At 53.3% G+C, this 20,753-nt stretch overlaps 3 protein-coding genes across 7 annotated transcripts in view; 2 read left to right on the top strand and 1 right to left on the bottom strand.

Moving 5' to 3' along the window:
- The window catches only part of LOC105699090 (serine/threonine-protein phosphatase 4 regulatory subunit 1), a 50,028-nt gene extending 34,546 nt beyond the window's left edge, over positions 1-15,482 (top strand). For 3 of the 4 annotated variants that reach the window (XM_012423806.2, XM_012423808.2, XM_012423810.2), the window contains 10 exons: positions 5,283-5,395; positions 8,276-8,418; positions 8,550-8,690; positions 10,682-10,852; positions 10,922-11,214; positions 11,497-12,049; positions 12,367-12,632; positions 12,724-13,141; positions 13,220-13,496; positions 13,581-15,482. In XM_012423806.2, the coding sequence (XP_012279229.1) occupies positions 5,283-5,395; positions 8,276-8,418; positions 8,550-8,690; positions 10,682-10,852; positions 10,922-11,214; positions 11,497-12,049; positions 12,367-12,632; positions 12,724-13,141; positions 13,220-13,496; positions 13,581-13,687 (2,482 nt within the window). In that variant the 3' untranslated portion in view covers positions 13,688-15,482. The remainder of the gene's footprint in view (positions 1-5,282; positions 5,396-8,275; positions 8,419-8,549; positions 8,691-10,681; positions 10,853-10,921; positions 11,215-11,496; positions 12,050-12,366; positions 12,633-12,723; positions 13,142-13,219; positions 13,497-13,580) is intronic. The other variant, XM_012423807.2, reaches the window with a different exon arrangement.
- An 879-nt stretch (positions 15,483-16,361) lies between these two features.
- On the top strand, positions 16,362-18,575 carry LOC105699093 (alpha-L-fucosidase). 2 transcript variants are annotated; one of them, XM_012423815.2, is made up of 6 exons: positions 16,362-16,900; positions 16,998-17,246; positions 17,333-17,695; positions 17,763-17,981; positions 18,054-18,274; positions 18,352-18,575. In XM_012423815.2, exons 1-6 carry the CDS (start codon positions 16,609-16,611, stop codon positions 18,439-18,441), a joined length of 1,434 nt encoding a protein of 477 aa, XP_012279238.1. In that variant the 5' UTR covers positions 16,362-16,608; the 3' UTR covers positions 18,442-18,575. The 2 variants fall into 2 exon arrangements, with proteins under 2 accessions (XP_012279238.1, XP_012279237.1); XM_012423814.2 differs by having other exon boundaries at positions 16,363-16,900; positions 16,995-17,246.
- On the bottom strand, positions 18,478-20,646 carry LOC105699092 (cytosolic non-specific dipeptidase). The gene is made up of 5 exons (XM_012423813.2): positions 20,474-20,646; positions 19,935-20,385; positions 19,409-19,837; positions 18,846-19,319; positions 18,478-18,695 (listed from the first exon to the last, which is right to left on the bottom strand). The coding sequence occupies exons 1-5, from the start codon at positions 20,512-20,514 to the stop codon at positions 18,645-18,647; spliced, it is 1,446 nt and encodes a 481-aa protein (XP_012279236.1). The 5' UTR covers positions 20,515-20,646; the 3' UTR covers positions 18,478-18,644.
- Between the last annotated feature and the right edge of the window lie 107 nt (positions 20,647-20,753).

Below are 20,753 nucleotides of genomic sequence, written 5' to 3'. Positions count from 1 at the left end.
CGAGCGGCCGTGCAACGGCCGGGCGGCGGCGCGTCGCGTCGCCCACCGGGCCCGACCGGGCCCGACCGGGCCCGACCGGGCCCCACCGGGCCTCCCAAAATTGCAGCTGCCTAAACGCGTCCGTTCGTCGACCTCGCCTCCCCCCTCGCGACCCTCGCGGCGAACCTTTTTCTCTCTCTCTCCTTGTTTTGTTCCCCGTCTCTCCCGCTTTCGACCCTTCCTTCCGTCGGCCCGGGGAACGACCACCCTTCGCGTCGAGGCGCGAACCCGCCGCGGAGGGGGACCCGGGTGACCTTCGTCGGCCCCCTTTGCCCGGCCGCGAAACCGACGGGACGAGGGGGAGGCCTCGCTCGATCGTAACGGACCTACCCCAAACGCTCGGCCCTCCTCGGACGACGCGACGTCGTAGGGCCTCCCCGGGGTGGCGGAATTTATCGCGACCGTCCGGGGCCGAGGAATTGGCTCGCGATTCGCCGGAGATCCCGGGACGCTCGTCGGAGAGGAGAGTGAGAGAGGCGCCGCGGCCGCGCGGCGGTCCGCGCTCTCTCCGCGGCGCGGTGGTGGGGACTTCATTCAGTGCCCGGTTCCCGGGCGCGCGGGGCGCATGCGCGGCCGACGCGCGTACACACGGTACTCACGCTGCCCGCCTAGCCCCCACACCGACGCGCGCGTCGCTAGTGCGCCGCTCTCCGTCTCCCTCGCTCTACCTCGCTCCCCCTCGCTGCCCCTCGCTCTCCCCGCGGTTCCTCGACCGAGGGCCGCGCATTGGCGTACCGAGCGAATAACGCGCGGCCGGGGCCGCGGGCGACGCTCGCGCGATTCTTCGGCGGAAAAAGCCGAGCCAGGTGGGAAATTCATCGGGGATCGCGTCTAGCCGCTGTCCGGACTCGACCGGTAACCTTTGCCGTGGGAGCCGAATCGCGCGGACGGGAGCGGAAAAGAGGCGTCGCGGCGAGCCGAGTCGTGCTCGTTTACCGATCTCGCGGCATTTCGAGAGCGGAGAGGCCGCTTTATCTCCGGGCACGGCGACCGGGACCCGACATCCGGCTCGAGGCGTCGTCGCGGCCTTCGAGGAGGCAACGCCGCGCGTACCGCGTTGCGCCTGCCGATCGGCCGCGAACCGATCCGCGCGGCCAGGTTTTTCGCGCTTCTCGGCGCGTTATCGTCGGCGTATATCTCGGCGTGTACCCCGCGCTCGCCCCGTCCGGCCCTCGAGTGGCGGAGCCGCGCGGCCGGCGGAGGGAATGCACGTTGACGTAGGACCGTGCATCGGGCGGCGGCGGCGGCGGCGGCGGCGGCGCGGCGTTGCATTCCCCTGCGGTGCATTGACTCTGGCCCCTCTTCCCGCGCCCGCGCGCCCCACTCCGCCGGCCCCCTCGCCCCTCGGCGCCCTCCGACGCCGACACGCCGCCACGCCGCCGGTGCAACCGCCTCCCGGCACAACAACAACATTCCTTTTCTCTCCGGAGTCCCTTCGCGGCGCGGAGACGCCGAGCGCCCAGCCGCACCTCCTGCGCCTCCTGTCCGCCGAGCCGCGGTCCTTCGACGTCTTCTTTCCTCGACGTTTCCCGCCGATTTTCAATTTCCCCCAGTTTTTTTTTTTTCTTCTTTTTTCCCTCGAGACACCCGAGCACCTTTTCTTCGCTTTTTTTCGCTTCTCCCCGTCGAGCGTCGATCGCGTGGGTGCGTCGTCGCCGGGGTTATTTTCCCTTTTCCGGGAGTGTGATTCGATGAATTCGAGGAAGTCCTCGAGTTTTGTCGGGGATTCGGGATCGCTGATTTTCGCGAGACGCGCAGAATTGGGCGGTCGAACCGCGCGAACGCGTCGCGGAACGACCGGGATTACCTGCGGGGCGAAACCCTTCGGCCCGGGATTACCTCGGGATTAGGGCGCCCTGCCATTAGCGTTCCTAACCTATTCGGGGCCGCGCCTCGGTTTTCGGCCGCCTCTCCTCGCGGTAAATTAGGAAAGACGGCGGACCCGTTGGCTACCTGCGCGCTCCCGGGCTCCTCTTTCCCGGTGCACCTGTGCCAAGAGGGTCCTTCCCGAGTCGGGGGACCTCCTCCCGTTTGCCTCCACCCTCGGGGGGGGAAATTTCTCCTCTGTTTGCCGTTTTCGTATCGATCCCGCTGATCGACGCCGACGGCGGCGCTCTTTCCGCGTCGGGGCGGGATCAATGGTACGTGCCGGCGTGACGGATGCGCGACCGGACGTCTCGACTCCTTTATTAATATTTTTTTTATCGTTATTGGGCCGCGCACCTGGCCTGCCGTCGTCTCGGCTTTTGCCCCTTAACCTTCGCGTCGGGCCGCCGCGAGAGAAGGGCGAGAGTCGACGCGCCGCGTCCATTTTGTCCACCCCTATTTCTTTTTTCTTTTTTTTACCTTACCCTCGTTCCCGTCGCCTCGGAGGGAGGAGAGGTGCCAGGGTTTCGTTTCCGCTTCACCTCCAATTTCGTTCGCGAGAGGCCGAGGGTGGGAAAGGAGCGGCGAGGTTAACACCCGAAACCGGGTCACCGGCGGAGTGCGGTGAACTTTGGGGGTGACCCGGTGCGCCCCCCGGCGAAGCGTACGAAGGCAACAACCCCGAGGAGAATCCCCCACGAGGGCGAGTCCTCCGGCCATGGGATTCCCTCTCTTCCTCCCTTTTTATCTTTTCCCTTCCCGTCCCCCTTTCTCTCGCTTCCTTTCGGCGCTCTCTCTTTCTCTCGGGTCCTCCCTTTTGAATCGACCTACCCTCCGCACAATGGGGAGACTCGGGCCCCGTCCATTCCTGCCCCATGGGAACGTCTTCCCGGGCCTCGGTCCCGTTTTCGTCTATCCGTCTTCCCGCGGGCTCGCGACTCCGCGCGGACCGACCGCGGCGGCGCTCCCGCTTTTACCTTTGTGGGAAAGCTCTCGCCCCCTCCCCCCCCCTTTTCTCTCCGTTTTGCGTTTCCGCGCCTTTGTCGGCCCTCCTCGCGGGCCGAGTTAATACCTCGTTAGCTTAGGCTCGCGTTATCCCTTTGTCGGCCGGGCAAAAAGGCCAGCCCCGTCTCGTGATTATCAATTCCCATTCGGAGACGGTCCTCTACCCCCGAGTGCTCGATGATTCGGGGGAAAGGCGCCGCGGTCCGAGGGGGGCTCTCGTTTTTGCCGCCTCCTTCGTAGTTTCAATGACAATGATAACGCGGATCCTCCGAGCGAAGCGGAATTGCACTTGTACAAACGGTTACGGAATAACCGACAGGAGAGGCCGCGGCGTCGCAATGGCGGACGGGAATTCTTCGCCGAAGTCGGATCGGCTCCTCGCGGTGGATTTTCTCGTTATCGCTATTTCTCGACTCTCGCTTTACACGAGCTACGAACGAATCGTGGACGAACGCGCTTTTGGCCGGAGAATTGGACATTTTCACGAGCCGGGTTGAGAATGATAAAATGGCGGCCGCGAACGATCGCTGCGTCGCGATGGCCGCCGCTCTGGACATTCACTTCGTTCGGATGTACCGAATCATAAATTCGAGCGGGACGCGACTGGCTAGGATTGTCTTTTCTTTTCCCACAGTTTATTCGCCGTCTTTTAAGGGAACTCTTATATTTCAATATGGCCGCCGTGCCGATCGCAGCGCCGCGCAATGGCCGCCGCGAGCGGCAGGGATCGTTACGTAAGGGTCGGTTTCCGCGTCATCGTTGCCGCTCCCCGATGACAAATGGCGGAGAAAATGGCGGCAGCCAACGAGGGGCGTCGAACTCGCCCCGATCGCCGCTTCCGGTGCAACTATGCGCCGTTCGTTCGGGACCTCGCGGGCGCAGGGTGCATCCGCAGTCGGCGACGAGGACGGACGACATCTTGCCGCCTACCCGACCGGTTAACACCACCCCCGCGCGGGAGTAATTAATTTTAAGCGCACGCTTTGCGCTAGGCGAGATGTGGCGGAAATCGATGCCGATGCTGCGGCCAGCTTCGGCAGAGAATAGCGTTAGGGAGTCGGCGGACCTCGCGTTCGGGGCAGACGGGACGGGGACGGAGGTTATTTATCCCGGCCGAGACGTTAAAGCGTTTTACTGGCGTTCGTTAGCCCTGCCCGAGGGTTTGGGATATTTTTTGGCAAGCGGCGGGGGAACGATTCTTGCCTCTTCGGGGCAAGGGATGCACCTGCGATTGGCGCTCCTCCGGCGGCGCCGCCGCCATTCTCGCCGGCAATTCCGTAGGCCGGGCTTTCCGCGTCGTAAAAGGCTTTCTCCCCTCTCCGTCCCGGGCTAATAAAATCCGAAACGACCCGACCTGACCCCCGGGGAGTCCGGCCCGAGCGCCGAGAGCGAAGGAACCTTCGCCGGGAGCGACGCCGCCGTGCTTCCTCCAGGGTAAGCTCGCGCGGGGCGAATGCTCTTTCCTTCCGATTCCATCCCATATATTTTTTTTTTTTATGTTGAAACTCGTCTCGATCTCGGTCCTCGTTTTCCCCGCTCGACGGGGGCGAGATCTCGGGAAATCCTGGCGAGCGTTTGCGGCCCCGGTCGGGTCGCGTTCCCGCGTTTTCCCGGCGGTCCCCGGGGTCCCTCCGCTCTCTCGGTGTTTTCCTCGAAATGACGCCGTGCTGTAGGCCGTGAACGCGCCTCCGGGGGTGTCAACCCTCGGAGGCGCGCCGGCCGAGGGAGAAACTTCCCGGAATCCGACGGGGGTCGGAGGCCTCGAGCGGGCTCGCGGCTCGCTTCGGCGGTAAGTTGCGACGCAGTTGTGGAGGCGCCGCCATGTTTGCGCGGGTGCCGTAGGCGTGGCGGGCGCGCCTCGTTCTCCAACGACCCGGCAGGGACCGCGGCCCCCACTCGGCGGCTTCCCCACCTCGCCGCTTCTCGGCCGAGACTCGCCCGCCCCGTGACTCTGGCCCCCCTCTCCTCGCGGCGTAGATATCCCGCGTACTACGTATATATATATACCGACCGACGCAACCGGACCTCGAGGTTTCGAAGTTTACTCGGATTTATCGATGATTCGCCATTTTCCCGAATTCGGCGGGCTCCTCCGTTTTTTTTCCCGCCGGACGGAACACGGAGTCCGGGATGACCTCTCGTCCGCGGGTTTTTCCGTCGTCCTGCGAGATCGGTCCGAAGACCCGGGGGAAATGTTCGAGTCGAGTCGTTCCCGGGTGGCGGGACGGGGGTCGACGACGACGACGACGAGAACGCCCGACGTCGAGCGTAACGTAAGGTCCCGCCGAGGAGAGGCGATCCGATCGATGCTTTGCGCGAATTTTTAAAAGGTGGAGGCTCCTTACTTATCGCTCGAATTTTTCTTATCGCAGGTTGATGACCGGCCGGGTCCTGGAGGAGATCTTCAGGAGCGCCGTCGACTACATGACCGAACTCCCCATCGACGAGATCATGGAGCCCGTTCAGAGCATCATCAAGGATTCCGGTAAAATATCGAGACGATTAACGTCCCAATATCTTTAGGGCTAACCTTGGAAGCGAAGCGTGTACTTCACGGGTCCGAGAGAGAGAGGGGATCTTTCGTTCGATTTCTGTCGTTTTACCTTTTTCGCGATAGAGCCGTCGGCGGTCATTTGTGGCTTTGTCGTCGACCGTCATTCGTAGCTTTGCCGTCGACCGTAGAGACGACGGTCGGTGTTCGGGCGGATGGAAAGATTGAAAATTCGCGCGGCTGAGTCAAATCTTTCCCGCCGGTCGTTCGCCCGCATCCCTTGCTTTCCGATCGCTGCGCCATCTGACGGCAAACGATGCATCGATAGCGAATCCGCATCCCTTGCTCTCCGATCGCTCCGCCATCTGGCGGCAAACGATGCACCGATAGCGAATCCGAATTTTTTATTTTTCTACCCGATACCGGATCGGCTCATCGGAGACCGAAAGGTGGTCGTCACTTCCCTCTTCTCTTCCTTCGAGTCACACTTATCAACGGTTCTCTAAAAATCGAGGAAAGGCGAGGACCTCGTTAGCCCGCGCCCCGGAAGTTCCGAACGCCCCCGGAAATCGGGCTTTTTCCTTCGCCTCGGGGAAAAGCTCACCTCCTTTTAGGAGGGGATCCCTCGATAAAAATAGTCTCTCTCCGCTCCCGAGTCAGGAAGCGACCGAGATGTCGCGCACTTCCGGTGGGGCACGCGACACCCCGGCCGGAGGGAGTATTTTTACGGGCTGCAAGAAACGCGGCGACCCCCATGGCGCGTGGGTCGGCCCTAGGTTTCGTATTTATTTATCTATTTTTACCTTTCTCTTTTAATTCGGGAAAAGCGCTCGACGGGAGCGGAGGGAGAGTCGGGCGAACGGGAGGAAGGCGCGTCAAGATGGCGGCCGGGGATCGCGCGGGTCGTAAAGTCATCGCCGGAGGCGCTTTTCGTCCCTTTCGGCCCTTTTAAGACCCTTTTTAGGCCCCCGAAGGCCAAACGAAAGAGGCGGGAAAGCTGTCACCTTTTATGGAGGTGCGCGTCGAGCGGGTTCGCGGGGTTTCCTCGGCGTCGGGGGTGGACGTCGCTTATTTTTGGAAACGTCCCTTTCCATGTTTCATGCGCGTTAAGCGCCAACTTCCGATCTCGGTCTCCGTCTTTTTTTTCCCCCCGTTTTCCGCCCTCGAGGGTGGCGCGTACCCTCGCGATTATTCCTGGACGTCGAGGCTCTTCCTCTCGTGTCCCCCCGAAATTTGGAAACTTCTCTGTTCCCGGAGTTGGAGAGAATCCGAAAAGGGGAAAAGAGGGAGAGAAATAGAAAGAAGAACGACGAGATCGATCGGCGAAAAGGGAAGAGGAACGACGAGAGGTAGAGGGAAGCGTCGCGTCCTTGTCCATCCGCGACTCGGGAGATCTCGTGGACGTTTTCGACACCTATGCCCATCTGGCATCCGGTGGCGGGGGTTTCGGGGTGCCCCTGGAAGCCCCGAAGATATTTTTAGGGGGGTCGTGGTTCTTCCTCGCGCGCATGGCAAGGAGGGAAGGTATAAGTCTCGGTGATCGATGGCCGCAGGCTGCAACGTCATAGGGATTCGGTCGGCTTCTATCTTAGGAAGGAACCGGGACCAGGAAAACGCCGGAATTACGCGGCAGAGGGGAAACCCGGTACCCTAATGCCCTCCTACCCTCCGAGGAATTCGAAATAGGTGGAAAGAAGACGTCGCGCCTTCCTTCCAGGACGGCCTTCCGTCTCGATTCCGAAAACCGTTTCCGGCGAGAACGTTGCGAACGAGCCGTCCGTTCTCGCGCTGGTTATCCTCAAAAACATTGGACGATTCCTCGGCGCGGAAGCCCGGGAAAGTTTGTCGAGGACTTTTTGGCCAGGGGGAGAGTCGGTCGGGTCGGGCACGTGCGGCCTCTTCCTGCATTCCTCGTCCCTCCCTCGCGCGGCATCTGTCCTTCTTTTTTCCGAAAATCTCAAGAGAGCGACGTCTTCCCTAGAGGCCCCGGAAAGGTTCTGGGTAGGGGTGGGGGAGGAGAGGGGCCCGAAAGTCTCCCCGAAAGAGGCCCTTCCTAGTCGCACCCCCGAGAGAGGGGACGTTTCCTAGGAGGGCCGCGGCGAGAAAAGGCGCAGCCCTAACCGGCTGCAGCTGTAATCTCGCTCAGTCGCGCCCACGCTCTCGGGGAGGACGCATCCCCTTTCCGGACCTCCGAATTCGAGTAGGAGCCCTCGCGCCGAGAGGTCGACTCGATCGAGGAAGCCGAACCGAAGGAGCGGAATTAAGATCGTTCGGAGATGGGCCAGAGAGGAAGGAGCGAGTTTTTGGGAAAAACGGGCTTGCTCGCCGAAGGAGGAAAGGCGGACTCGCGAACGTCGATGAGGTATACCACTTAATCTTTCGCATTTCGGGCAGACTTCGTTCCCCCAGGTCGGCGGGCAGAAATTTTGGCGGGAAAAAGGCGAGGGGCGGGCGGGGCTAGGTCGGTTTCCGCTCAGGTATTCGAGCGGGTCTCGAGGGTTCCCGGGATCGGTTCTTTTCCCGGGTTTTTGTTCCCGTTCCCGGCCGCCTGCGAAGGACCTTCTTGGGCAGCCTGATCCATTTGCCCGTTCATAGGGCGCTTTTCCACGAAACGCTCTCGCCTCGACTTCTCGGGGACAACTTCGAAATTCCATCCTTCGGGTCGGAGCGACTCCCCTCTCTCTCTCTCTCGAGCCCTCTTTCTCTTTCTCTCCGAAGAGGCGACGGCGCTCTCTTCGACGCTCCATCCGACGCGGATCCTTTTCGCGCGTTAAGAATTTTTTTCATGACTCGAAACCTAATCCCCCCGCGTTTTCGCCTCGCGGGCACTTTCATCGGTGTTAAAGCATCGCCCCGTTTCTTTGGAATCCACAGAGGTGACCGTGCGCTCGGATCTGATAGAGATGCTCCCCCGAGTCGCCATGATCTGCCAGGAAGCGCCCGGGTTGTTCCCCAACTTCGTGAGCCACCACCTCTTGGGGATCGTCCTGAAGTACCTGCGGGACTCGGATAACCAGGTAAATAGGAGAATCTCCGCGATGTACCGTGGCGGTCGCCGGTCGAATGTGAATTTCTTTTTCGATGCGAGGAACTCTTCGGAGGTGGTTTTAACGAAGCACACGACGAACGTTCTCCCTCGTTCTTCCAGGTGCGACAAGCGGCGCAGGCGGCCCTGCTGGCCCTCCTGGAGCGGCACCTGCTGGACAAGGACTCGATAGAGCACGTCGTCTGCCCCGTCCTGATGGAGCTGTCGCATCAGGAGGTGGAGTTCATAATATCCTCCATCGCCGTAAGTCTGATCTCCTTGAAAGTCGATGTAAGGACGTCCGAAATTAACGGGGCGGCAGGAGGCAGAGGCAGGGGCAGGAGCCGGACCAGGACGGGAGGTGCCCGAAGACCACCAGGTGCGGATTCCGCGTGAAAGACATGGGTAGTGAGATGTCCGTCGCAGCGCTCGCGTCTCACTACCTTGTCTTTCATGCGGCGTCCGTTCTCGTCGGCGTCGACCATCTCGGAGGCGTCGATTTCCGCTCAGGGCGATAACCACGAGACTCGACCACGCTCGGAGACCCCCCGTCGACCGGGGGGTACGTTCCATTCCCGGATGGCGCGAAATCGTCGCGGCGGGGCAAAGTCGGGCCCGAGACGTGTCCCGGACCCGGAGGGTGGACCTCGCGAACCTTACCCTCGATTTTGCCCCGGCGCGGCCCCGGTAATGTCCGATAACCAATTGGCGTAGGAGCTATGTGTACTCGCCTGAAGAGGGCAGGGGGCATGCTTTTACCATCAAAGCTGGTTTGTCATAGAGATGGACTATCACAGCCAGCTTTGATGAGCAAAATTGTGTCCGATCTCACCGGAGTTATTGGTTAGAGAAAGCGGGAGAAAGGAAGAGGGAGAGAGTGGGAGAGAGAGAATGCGGGAGGGACGGACGGACGCGGCTCGAAAGGGCACGACGGAGTTCCCTCGTTGACTCGTTTCCCCGGATTTCGATCGAACGGTCGGCGGTTCGGGTTCGGGCTCGGGTTCGGGTTCGGAAGCGGTTTCCTCGGCTCGAGCGGGGCTCGTCGAGTCGGATCGGCCGGGGAAAAGGGGGAGAGAGGGAGAGAGGGAAGCGCGAGTGCCTGCGGATGCGAATGAGAGCGAGAGAGCGAGTCGAGAAACGAAGCTAGATTTGCGGTCCGATACATCAAGTTGGTCGTGAAATGTGCAAGAGTCATATCACAGCCACCTTGATGAGCTCGGCCCGCACGATCGATCGTCGCTAAGTCGCGCACCGGGCCCTTCCGCTTCCGGTGGCCGACCGCCGCCCTCCCCGTCCCACCCTGGTCCCGTCCCTCTCTCGGCGACTCCTCCGCGACCCGAGGAGACGGACGCCGGGACGTCCCCGCGACGGGCGTTTCCTAATTCTTGTCCAAGCTCTACTTCCAGGTGGCCCATCCTCCTCAGGGTGGCCAGGATATGCCCCGGAGGAACGCGATCCAATCGTCAAATTGGTTGTGGCGTGTTGCACTGTGGATTTCATATCACAGCCATTTTTGACGAGTTGGATCGCCGTTTTGCGTCTGCTGCTTCGTCGGCCGAGCGACCTCCCGAACGAGGACCGGAAGAGAGGAGACGCCGCGCGCGTCGTCGAGGGCGTTCCTCGTCGCTCACAAAGTGGCTGTTGTATGCTGTAGCACGAGTTCATATCACAGCCAGTTTTGATGAGCGAAGAGGCGCCCGGAGAGCTTCGGAACCCTGCCCCGGTGGACGACGGACGAGGAAGGACCGTCGGAGCCCCCGCCGCCGCCGCCAACCACCTTCGGGAACTCGGCCCAGGGTCGAGCGGCTGTCGCTCCTGTCTACGCGGAACTCGGCTCGCAGTCCCCTTCCTCGGAAGCCGCCTCTCTCTCGCTCTCTCCGTTTAAGGCCGGCCGAGGCGAAGTTCCAGCTTCCAGCGCGACTCTTCGGGAGCCCGAGAGCTTGGGGGTTGTTCCACCCGTCAGAGTGGCTGTGATGTGGTAACTCGCACTCATATCACAGCCAGCTTTGATGAGCGGAACGGCCCCGTATTTATCGTCCGTCCCCGAGGAACGCCGCGACGCGCTTCTTTTCCTCCTTTATTTCCCGCCCCTCCTTCCGAGTGCGAGGCACGTCCCGATCCCGATAAGGCAAAGGACCTTAGAGGTCGTTCGGACTTAGTTTTTAAGCTCGCCGCCTCTCCGGGGAGACTCGTCCGGCTCCTTGCGACCTCGCGAGAGGGGATGCTAATATGCGGGAATCCTCTCTGGTCTGCAGCTCATGAGCAAGATGGCGCTGCTCGTAGGCCGGGAGTTTACGGAACGGGTGTTCCTGGACCGGTACGTTGTTCTCTGCTCCCACGTTAAGTTCCTCGCCAGGAAAGCCTGCGCCATCCACATCGGAGGATTCTGCGCCGCCGTTGGAAGGGAAGTCGTGGAACTCGTCCTGGTGAGTGCCCTAGGAGTCGACTCTCGTCGCCCTCCCCGCGGTCGAGCTCAACCTCTCCCGTCGTTTCAGCTGCCGAAGTTCATCCAACTGTGCAAGGACGACGTGTGGGGGGTGCGCAAGGCCTGTGCCGAGGTCATAGTCTCGGTCTCCTACCACGTCTCGCTGGCCCAGCGTCGCTCGATCTTGGCGCCGATATTCGCCACGTTTCTCAAGGACGACTCCAGATGGGTCCGGATATCCGCCTTCCAGATGCTCGGTCCCTTCATCTCGGCATTCGCGAACCACTTCACCGGGCTCAAGTACAACCAGTGCGGCGAGCTCGTCTTCACGAATCAGCAGGGTGCCGAGCTCAGGTACAACGTGTATGTACGCACGGTTTTCTCAACACTTCGGCGACCGAAGGACTCCGAGGCCTCGAGCGATCCAGCGGATTTGCGCGACTCGAGATGTCGTCTCTCCCTCAGAGATTTCGGACGTCGTTGTTTATGATTCAAAAGGTGCGGCGAGAGAGGTTTTCCGAGCGTGTCCGGAGACGACGGGAACTCCAAAGGAGAAAGAAATCTCCGTCGGATCTCGGGGCGCGCGTCGGAGAGCCTCTTTCCCCAGCCCGGTGGCCGGTAAAAGGACGAGCCGTCGATTTGCAGGATATCGTACTCGCCCTCGGTGATGGACGAGTCCTGCCAACCGACCATGCACCAGCCCTGCGACGAGGACGAGGAGGAGGAAGAGGAGGAAGAGGAGGAGGACACTCGGGAGAAACCTCGACAGACCGTGATAATCCAGAACCAGTCGAGCCCCTCGGAAGAGGTGTCCATAGATGTATGTATGGCGAACACCCGTTACCAAAAGTCGTTCCGCTCCAGGAGGAAGGTGGATAAGAGTCAGCACTGGAGCGACCCCAGGAGCGACCTGCAGCCGGCTACCGAGCTCGACAAGTTCAACCCATTCCTCTACTATTACGTGTCGCCGGATCTGCCGCTGGATCTGGACCTACTCAGGGCCTGGAAACCCAACAGGGACCCGAAGCCTCGGTGGAAGACGAACGCCGGGTCGAAAAAGTCTGCGGAAGAGGAGCGGAAGAAGTCGGAGAAGGGGGACGATGCCGCCAAGGCGAAAGAGGAGGACCCCAAGCCGACCAACCGCTCTGAGGAGGAGAACCCTGCCAGCGAGGAGGAGAACGACTCGATCGGTCCACAGGTATCCATGAGAGCTACGGAATCCGCTCCGGAGTGTCGTCGCTTCTGAGAACGCTTACCGATTACCGGGATCTTGTACGTCTCTACGGGGAATGCCGGCTAGAAGTTGCGCCGGACTATCGACCGTGAACCTTTCGTCCGAGGATGGTAAAAAATGAGGATGGAACGCGTCCTTTTTTTCCTGGCACTTTCTCAGACCGGAGACACCGATATTTGCGTAGACTCCTTTTCACCGATAAGCGCTCTCTGATAACGACGAATTGATTTTTAAGATTCCTTGGGAAATATCCAGAGTTTCGTGCACTTCGCTGTTCGTAGGACACATCCGAGGTGCTCAACGATACCGTGGACATCGGTAACGTCTCCGTAGATAAGAACCTTACCTTCAAGATCGTCACACCAATGGAGGTGAAATTGGACGACATGAGTCAAAACGTCGTGCCGAGGATATTGATAGACTTCTTCGCGTCCATGGCCGACTCCACCCAGACGGGAGAACTCGGAGTGGACGTGTCCCATCATTGCGCCTTCACGTTTCCGGCCGTGATGCTAACATTGGGCAAGAAGAACTGGCCCCTTCTTCGGTAAGTTCGCGGACGGACGAGTGCTCCGTTTTGAAACGTCCTCCGTTGAAACCTTTGGACGAGGATGATAATTGACTTTTTCACGCGACAGGCACGCCTACTACTCGCTGGCCAACGCGATGCCCTGGAAGGTACGGCGCACCCTGGCCTCCGGCATCCACGAGATAGCGAAGATCCTCGGCGAAGAGCTGACGGCGAGTGATCTACTGCCCATTTACGACGGCTTCATCAAGGATCTCGACGAGGTGCGAGTAGGCGCCTTGGAGCACTTGGCGACCTTCCTCAAAGTCCTCAGCCCGAAGAAGAGGACCGAGTACTTGCCGAGGCTTAACGACTTGTTGGTCCCGGACAATCAGTGGAATTGGCGGTTCCGGGAGGAGCTGACCAAGCAGCTCTTGGAGATCGTGTCTCTGCTCGATCCTTACGACGTGGCGCACGACATCGCTTATTTGGCCTATCACCTCCTTGTCGATAACGTCGCTGCCGTCAGACACGCGGCTATCTCCTTGGTAGGATACGCGAGTTCTCTCCGCGGACTCCGACCGGGCGACTCGATTTTTAACGGGTGCTGTAATCATCCTCCGCAGGTTACTCATATACTCTACTACCTCTCGGACGATCGGGATCTGGGGACCAAAGTGATCCACGAGCTCTGGGACCTCTTGATCAACCATCCCGAAAAGTGGACTCGCCGGCAGACTTACGCCCTCGTCTGCGCCGATTTGCTCGAAACCACGGCCATCACGGAGGAAATGTTCGTCAAGGAGATGTTGCCTCACCTGATGAAGCTTTCCATGGACACGGTGCCCAATGTCCGGCTCGTCGTAGCCAGGACGTTGGCCACGCAAGTCTGCAATATTTGCCGTACGTTCTTTTCTTCCGGTGGAGGAGCCTCCCTTAGAACTGCGGAGCGAACGGTTTCATATCTGTCTTGTTTTCTTCTTACAGCCGTAGTTTTGCTGGAGAAGGATGCGTATGCCGTCAGGGAGAGGATACTACTGTTACGCAAAGACCCGGATCGCGATGTTCGCGTCTTGGCTGGAGGTTGCGAGTAGGAACTCGTCGCTCGAGAATAACACGGTCTACGACGTGCAGTGATCTCGTCTCGTTGCTCGACCGTCGAAGAGTCGGCGTGAGCGATTGCAATGGAAAGGAAGAAAAAAGGAAACGAACCCGCGTACGTTTAGGAGAACAGGATAAATGTCTGTCGGAAATGCGTGTACTATAAAATGACGCGCGCTTGTAACTCTACGTATTCTACGCAGACGTCTACCCTGTTTTTATATCGTGTCTAGGCCCATGACTGCATCGTCCTCAAGACACTGGAGCGACCTTCGTAAGAGTTCCGCATCGAACTATCCGGTCCTCTTCCGCGTTTTCTCCTCTTTTCTGTCTTGGATTTATCGACGCGTCTCGTCGAGCAGATTTTTGTTAATGTTCCTCTGCTTGCAAGATCGAGAAGCGGAGACAGGGACAACGATGTCTATCGCCTAAGGTATGGACCGTTCGAGCCGTGAAATTCCAGGCTTTCGCGTAAAGAAATTGCGTAAACACCGCATAGGGCGATGCGAACTCGATGAAACGTTTTAATTGACCGTTGCGCTTCTGGAATGTCATTTGGAAGATTTCCAGAAGCTAACGGATGTGCGCAAAGAGGTAAAAACGGAACGCATAGGATCTTTAATTTGAGGGCCAACACCTGTTCAGAATGGAATGTCCGTTGTGCCGCGAAAGGGTCTCCTGTTCGATATCTTATATCGGTTATTGTACGGACGTACGGTTGCAAACAGGTCTAACGTCGATACAGGGCAATGTGCCGATCTTAAACGTAACGAAACGATGAAACACCAATTTTGTATTTCTTAGTTAAATGGCTTGGGTGAGCGACGCGCAATGCCGGCATTAAGTGTCGCATAACGGGCGGACGTCTAGTGTACCTCGATGTTACGATAAGAATGTCCAGTGCCTTTTGTTGGCACCGTTTTACATCGGTTGTCCTGAGGGAAGCACCTTAAGAGTTGGGCATACGAAGTTCTCAACTTGCGAGCCACCGTCGTAATGGGAGCAATGGGTCGCGATTAAGGTGCCAATATGGCCATCTCCGTCCACCCGAAGCAACCTTTCCCTCTCGCGTTCGCCTAAAAAGGAAGAGGTTTTACTTAATTGCATCCGAGATGCATTTCTTCGATGAAATACGTTTTAATCTAGAGAAGTTCGATCCTTTCCTTTCCTTTGTACGTCTGCTTTTACGGACGATTGCCTTGTAAATGCTCGCGGTGAATCCGGAGGTGCGGACATTTGGTTCGAACGACGCGAAAGAGTTCAAGTTTAAAGAGCGAATGGTAGGACGAGAACTCCAGAGAATTAAATTTTTCTCGGGGCAACGATACGTATAAAGTAGGAAGGAACGATTCGGTGCTGCGCGGAAATAGTCGCGCTCTACGTGAATCTGTTCCTCCAGCAATGTACATTATACATTATACGTGGGTTTGTTAACCACGCGGATGTCGCCATTTTGAAATTTTATACGCAGATGCTAGTTACGACTTTATTGCCAAGCGACACCAAGCAAACCCGTGTCGGTATAACCACTCGCGAATGTCCCTGGACACATACATAACCCTGTCGTAAACAATTATCGTTAAGCGAAACGCGAAATTGACGTTTCATCGAGAACTACGTCATTCGGTGGTGCCGAGTCGTCTTTTCCATCCGGCCACTCTTGTCGATCAACAATTGCGACGATAGTGGCCCTTGAGTTAGGAGAATCGAAGATAAAACGAATATTGTGTATATTGTGTATTTGGTAATGAGTTCAACATGCTAAATAAACAGCAAATCGATTTGTTACTTTATTTTCTCATCTTGCCGGAACATATCTTTAATTTGTATTGTATATTGCGTTCCTTTTCACCCGTTCGAATTTCTCGCTGGATAAGGCACTGCAAAGTAGTGGGGGTATTTAGTGTACATTCCACCCACGAGGGAGCGCTGAAGACCGTATACACAAAAATACATTGCGGTCTTATGGGACCAGAGATGAGTTGGGAGATTGCTTACGGGCAGGATCGTGCGATCGCATCCTGTGCTGCCCTCTGGTTTCGTACGATAGCTTTCACCGTTTTTTGCCCCCAAGGGTGGCGCAACGAATTTCTGATAGGAGCTCGCTCACTCGCGATGGCGGTACCATCTACCAGTCGCCGTTGGCGGCTCACGTACTCGTGATGGTAATACCATGCGGCAGTTGACGGTGGTGGCTCACCTAGAGTTCGAAAATTTTCGGTAACATTATATTGGAGAAGGTAACTGTGAAACATATCGTAAGTTACCGGGAACATTGAGAATTTAAGAGAACGTTAATTTTGTTATTTATACTTTAGGTTTCTTCGTTTAAATAACCTTTTCTTTTCAATCAACTTCAAAGTTCAAGCTATAGAGTAATAATTACTATTAGAAAATATTGATTATAGGGTCGTATTTACCTCCAGCTAAAAATATTCACGTATTTACAACTTCACGGAAAATTCAATGCGATCTGTTTCAAATGAACTTTCATTCTGCGGCGAAGTGAATGGAAGGTTTTTATTGGCTACGGAGAACGTACAATGGAAATTCCCCTCAACGATGTTTCTCTATAGCTAATCGAAACCTCTCGTTCGATCCGTTAGAAAATTCAAATTCTCATAATTCAATTTCTCGATAAAAAAGGCTTTGGAGAAATTACCGATAAGTTACGGGGAATTTCTCTTCGTTTCTGACGTAACTTACTGGATTTAGAACTCTACATGCCTACGCTATCTTTTCTGCCATATTAAATATGTTTCATCCTGGCTTTTTACGTTTCTACAGTAAACTACTTGATTGACGTAATATACGTCAAAAACCTCGAAAATCGTGAAAGTACCCAACCCTGACTGGAAGTAACAGTTTTTTTACATCTTTTAGTACTTCTGGTTAATTTTCTTTGAAACACCGAATGTCAAAGTGCGTCATAATGTTTATACAATTATGTGCAATTCTCTTGTGCGGGTTCACACTATCCAATGCACTCGAAAGTAATCTATTGATGGAGGAACCATTATATTGTGATTCTTCAAAATCGAATTCTTGCCGGGAGAAATTTGAAGAATATAAACCTACCTGGAAGAGTTTGGATACCCGACCAATTCCTGATTGGTACGACAATGCTAAATTTGGCATATTTATCCACTGGGGGGTTTTTAGTGTGCCAAGTTTTGGTTCAGAGTGGTTCTGGAACTATTGGCGAGGTACGTTGTAAAATACAATGAAAATAAAATTTATTTTTATAGAGTGCAAAGGAGATAATTTTGTTCAAGACCTGATAGTAGTAATTATTTTCAGAAGAAAATGGTACTACTAAATACAGTGATTTTATGAAGAAACAGTATGCTTCTGGGTTTACGTATCAAGAATTTGCCCCATTATTTACGGCAGAATTATTCAATGCATCCGAATGGACCGAACTCTTTCAGGCATCTGGAGCAAAGTATGTCGTTTTGACCAGTAAACATCATGATGGTTTTACTTTGTGGCCATCGAAATATACTTATGGTTGGAATTCAGTTGATGTAGGACCTCACAAGGATCTTGTAGGTAATAATAGAAATCTTTTTAAAAATTGTATATATTAATTTTTATCACTTGCTGAAATTAATTCGTTAAACTTGTATGTTTTGTAGGTGAATTGGCTGAAACCATCAGAAACGAGTCTAGTATAAAGTTTGGTTTATATCATTCAATGTACGAGTGGTACCATCCTTTTTACCTTGCTGATAAGGAGAACAATTTCACAACTAATGTCTTTGCCACACAGAAGTCAATCCCTGAATTGTATAGACTGACTGAATTATATAAGCCAGAGGTAATATGGTCGGATGGTGATTGGGAAGCATCGGACTCTTACTGGACTTCAAAAGAATTCTTGGCATGGTTGTACAATGAGAGCCCAGTCAGAACAACAGTTGTGGCCAACGACAGATGGGGCAAGGATACACCTTGTCATCATGGCGATTTTCTTACATGCAAAGATCGCTATAATCCTGGTAATGATCCAAAATCATTTACAACTTTAATTTATAATGCAGTGCCATTATACATTAATTAATGCAGGAGTTCTTCAGCCACACAAATGGGAGAACTGCTTGTCAATTGACAAGATATCCTGGGGTTTTCGCAGAGAAGCTGTCTTAAAGGATTATTTAACTTTGCATGAATTACTTGAACAATTAGTATCCACGGTAAGCTGTGGTGGTAACTTACTGGTAAACATAGGTCCAACCAAGGATGGACGTATCATTCCAATTTTTGAAGAAAGACTGCGAGGAATGGGTAAGCAGTAAGCGTGAACATTTTTTACATACAAATTGTTTGATCTGCAATGAATTTTACATTCCACCCTAGGAGCCTGGTTGTCAATAAATGGGGAAGCAATTTATGATACAAAGCCTTGGAGTGTCCAAAATGATACTCTGATGAAAGACACTTGGTACACTCAAAGCAAAGATGAACAAAAACTCTATGCAATATTTCTCTCCTGGCCAAAAGACAACATTCTTCAATTGAGTGCTGTCAAGCTTCCAGAGAAATCACAAATATTTCTTCTTGGCTATAAAGAGATCCAGGTATGGTAAAAGTATATTAATATATATTAAAAACATATATAAATTAAATCTAAATTTATTATAAATATTGTTTTTAGTGGAAGCAAACGGACAAATACCTAAAAGTTATATTACCTGTTGAACAACACCAAGGGAAACCAGCTTGGGTTATTCGAATTCAGCAGTGATACTGATATGACATCATTGTCCTACATACAACTCTATAAGGGATTTTTGATTCATTTTATTTATAAGAATACTTTTATATAAGCATATGTAAATTGAATGAATAAACTGCATTTGCCCCATTGGCTTTAACATATATAAGCCTTATATAAAAATAAGATCACTTTACCTCGGTTTATCTTTTAAAAGACAGTATTTTTCTCACTTATTTAGATATCTGGCCAACTTCATACAAATAAGATCCAAGCAATTTTGTCTGAAACAATATGTAAAGATATGACTCCAGATCAATGTCACTAAGAAATGTCAGTATTTTGATTGAGATATGATTAGAAGTAACAGCATTATACCTTATACGTATAAAATAATTTAATATTTATTTCCTATTACAATGGATTGAACTTACCCCTTCAATGTAATTTCGAATATTCAGTTTTTCATTTTGCGAATGAGCACCATCGTCTCCAGCACCAACTGGCAGTAGCAAAACATTTTTTCCAGTAACTTCTTGGAACGTTAAAGTAACAGGAATCGAGCCTCCTTCTCTGCAAAGGTCAGGATCAACCTTGTAAACATACTTGGTAGCTTTTCTTGCTGCTACGTAATGTGGGTGATCTGGATTTTCGGTCCAAGGTGCTCCTCCATGATTCATGAACACTTTCATTTCATTGGGGCTGTTTCTGGAGGACCATTTTTTCTCTATATGAGAAACTACCTTCTGCTCCACCTCTTTTGGCGTCATGTTAGGTACTATTCGTAAGGAGAACTTGCCAATAACTCTTCCAGGTATGACAGTTTTGGATCCTGACTCACTGAATGCTCCCTCGATTCCATGCAATGATAAAGTTGGATGACGCCAACGATGCATCAGCAGTTGGGTCTGCATTATATACATTGAAGTTAGTCATTATATATTATATTTTTTATCATTGTAGTACATATAGGATATTGCTTATACATTGAAATTACCTTATCTTCATTATGCGCTAGTCTCTTGGTTCCTACACTAGTTCGGAATTCGTTCACATCAAATTCTATATCACCATATGTATTTAACTCTGCGTCTGTAATTTTTGCAACATTGTCGTATATGCCATCAACTAAAATACGTCCATTAAGATCGACCAGTGTATTCATCAGATAAATTAAGTCAGTCATAGCCTCGTGAATGGTTCCTCCAAAGGTACCGCTGTGCAAGTCCTTGCTTGCACATGTTACAGAAAGTTCAAAGTAACAAATGCCTCGCAAACCATAAGTAATGCAAGGTTTAGTAGTACCAATCCAATAATTGTCTGAAATGCAAACATAGTCTATTCCTTTCAGGAATGTATCTTTGAGGGTCCAAAGCAATTCATCCAGGCCTTCACTGCCACTTTCTTCCATTCCTTCAAAGACAAACTGTAAACAAAATGCATTGCATATAATATAAATATGTATACAATTACAGTGGATGCTGTGATTATATAAATTAAATAAATTCTTATTCAATTATTACTTTTATGTTAACCGGAATCTCTGTCCCAATAGCTTTATAAGCTTGCAATGCATGTAACCAGCAAAGAACGGGGCCTTTATCGTCGGTGCTTCCACGACCAAAGAGTTTCCCATCCTTCTCGACAAGAGTAAAAGGTTCAGTATCCCAACCATCTTCGATCAAAGCAGGTTGTACATCCAAGTGCCCATAAATAAGTACAGTCTTTTTCGTTGGATCACTCCCGAAATCCCCTAACAATACTGGAGGCAAGGGAATTTCTGTCCCATTGGCAATTTTTTGCGTACCTATATCAGTTAGTTTCGTTTTCACAGAGAGATCTTTCAATCGCTGCTCCACCCAATGCATCATTTTTATTATCTCGTCACGTTTTTCAGGCCATGCCGAGACAGATTTAATCGCTACTGCATCTCGCAAATTACTAATGTACTCTGTTTTATGGTCATCTATGTACCTTAAATATTCATTAAATCGTGAAACTTCAAAAATTTTTTTAAATTACACATATATATAACGGCAGTCAACGTTAATATATCATTTACCGATACAATTTCTGCAATGTTGCTGGCACTTCTTCAGACATAACGTCGAAATATTCTTATGAATATTAAAACAATTCTTGAAACCTCGAATAACAAGAGCAACTGAACGACGACTGAATTGCCGAGTGGCTTGCAAAGTACTCTTATCCACTCTTATCCTGTCCTATCTAGTTTTACCTTTGGACCATATATATCTAAACCTTGCATTGAACCTCCCACTCCCAGATTTTCAATAAGCAGAATGGATTTAACTGTTGGGTGAGTCGTCGGGCAAGTGGTA

This window comes from Orussus abietinus, unplaced genomic scaffold, assembly GCF_000612105.2.
Source record: "Orussus abietinus isolate OABI.00-Male unplaced genomic scaffold, Oabi_2.0 scaffold3, whole genome shotgun sequence".
In the NCBI taxonomy this organism is placed as follows: domain Eukaryota; kingdom Metazoa; phylum Arthropoda; class Insecta; order Hymenoptera; family Orussidae; genus Orussus; species Orussus abietinus.
Note: the sequence above shows the minus strand (reverse complement) of the source record. Positions and strands in the feature narration are given on the sequence as shown.

Excerpts from the sequence above, each read along its gene's own strand:
- LOC105699093 (XM_012423814.2), top strand. The coding sequence starts at position 16,609 with ATGTCAAAGTGCGTCATAATGTTTATACAATTATGTGCAATTCTCTTG. Across the intron at positions 16,901-16,994 it reads GTTCTGGAACTATTGGCGAG|AAGAAAATGGTACTACTAAA; the intron begins GTACGTTGTAAA and ends AATTATTTTCAG. Across the intron at positions 17,247-17,332 it reads ACCTCACAAGGATCTTGTAG|GTGAATTGGCTGAAACCATC; the intron begins GTAATAATAGAA and ends TATGTTTTGTAG.
- LOC105699092 (XM_012423813.2), bottom strand. The coding sequence starts at position 20,514 with ATGTCTGAAGAAGTGCCAGCAACATTGCAGAAATTGTATCG. Across the intron at positions 19,320-19,408 it reads TAGCGCATAATGAAGATAAG|ACCCAACTGCTGATGCATCG; the intron begins GTAATTTCAATG and ends TATATAATGCAG. Across the intron at positions 18,696-18,845 it reads TTCGAAATTACATTGAAGGG|ACAAAATTGCTTGGATCTTA; the intron begins GTAAGTTCAATC and ends ATATTGTTTCAG.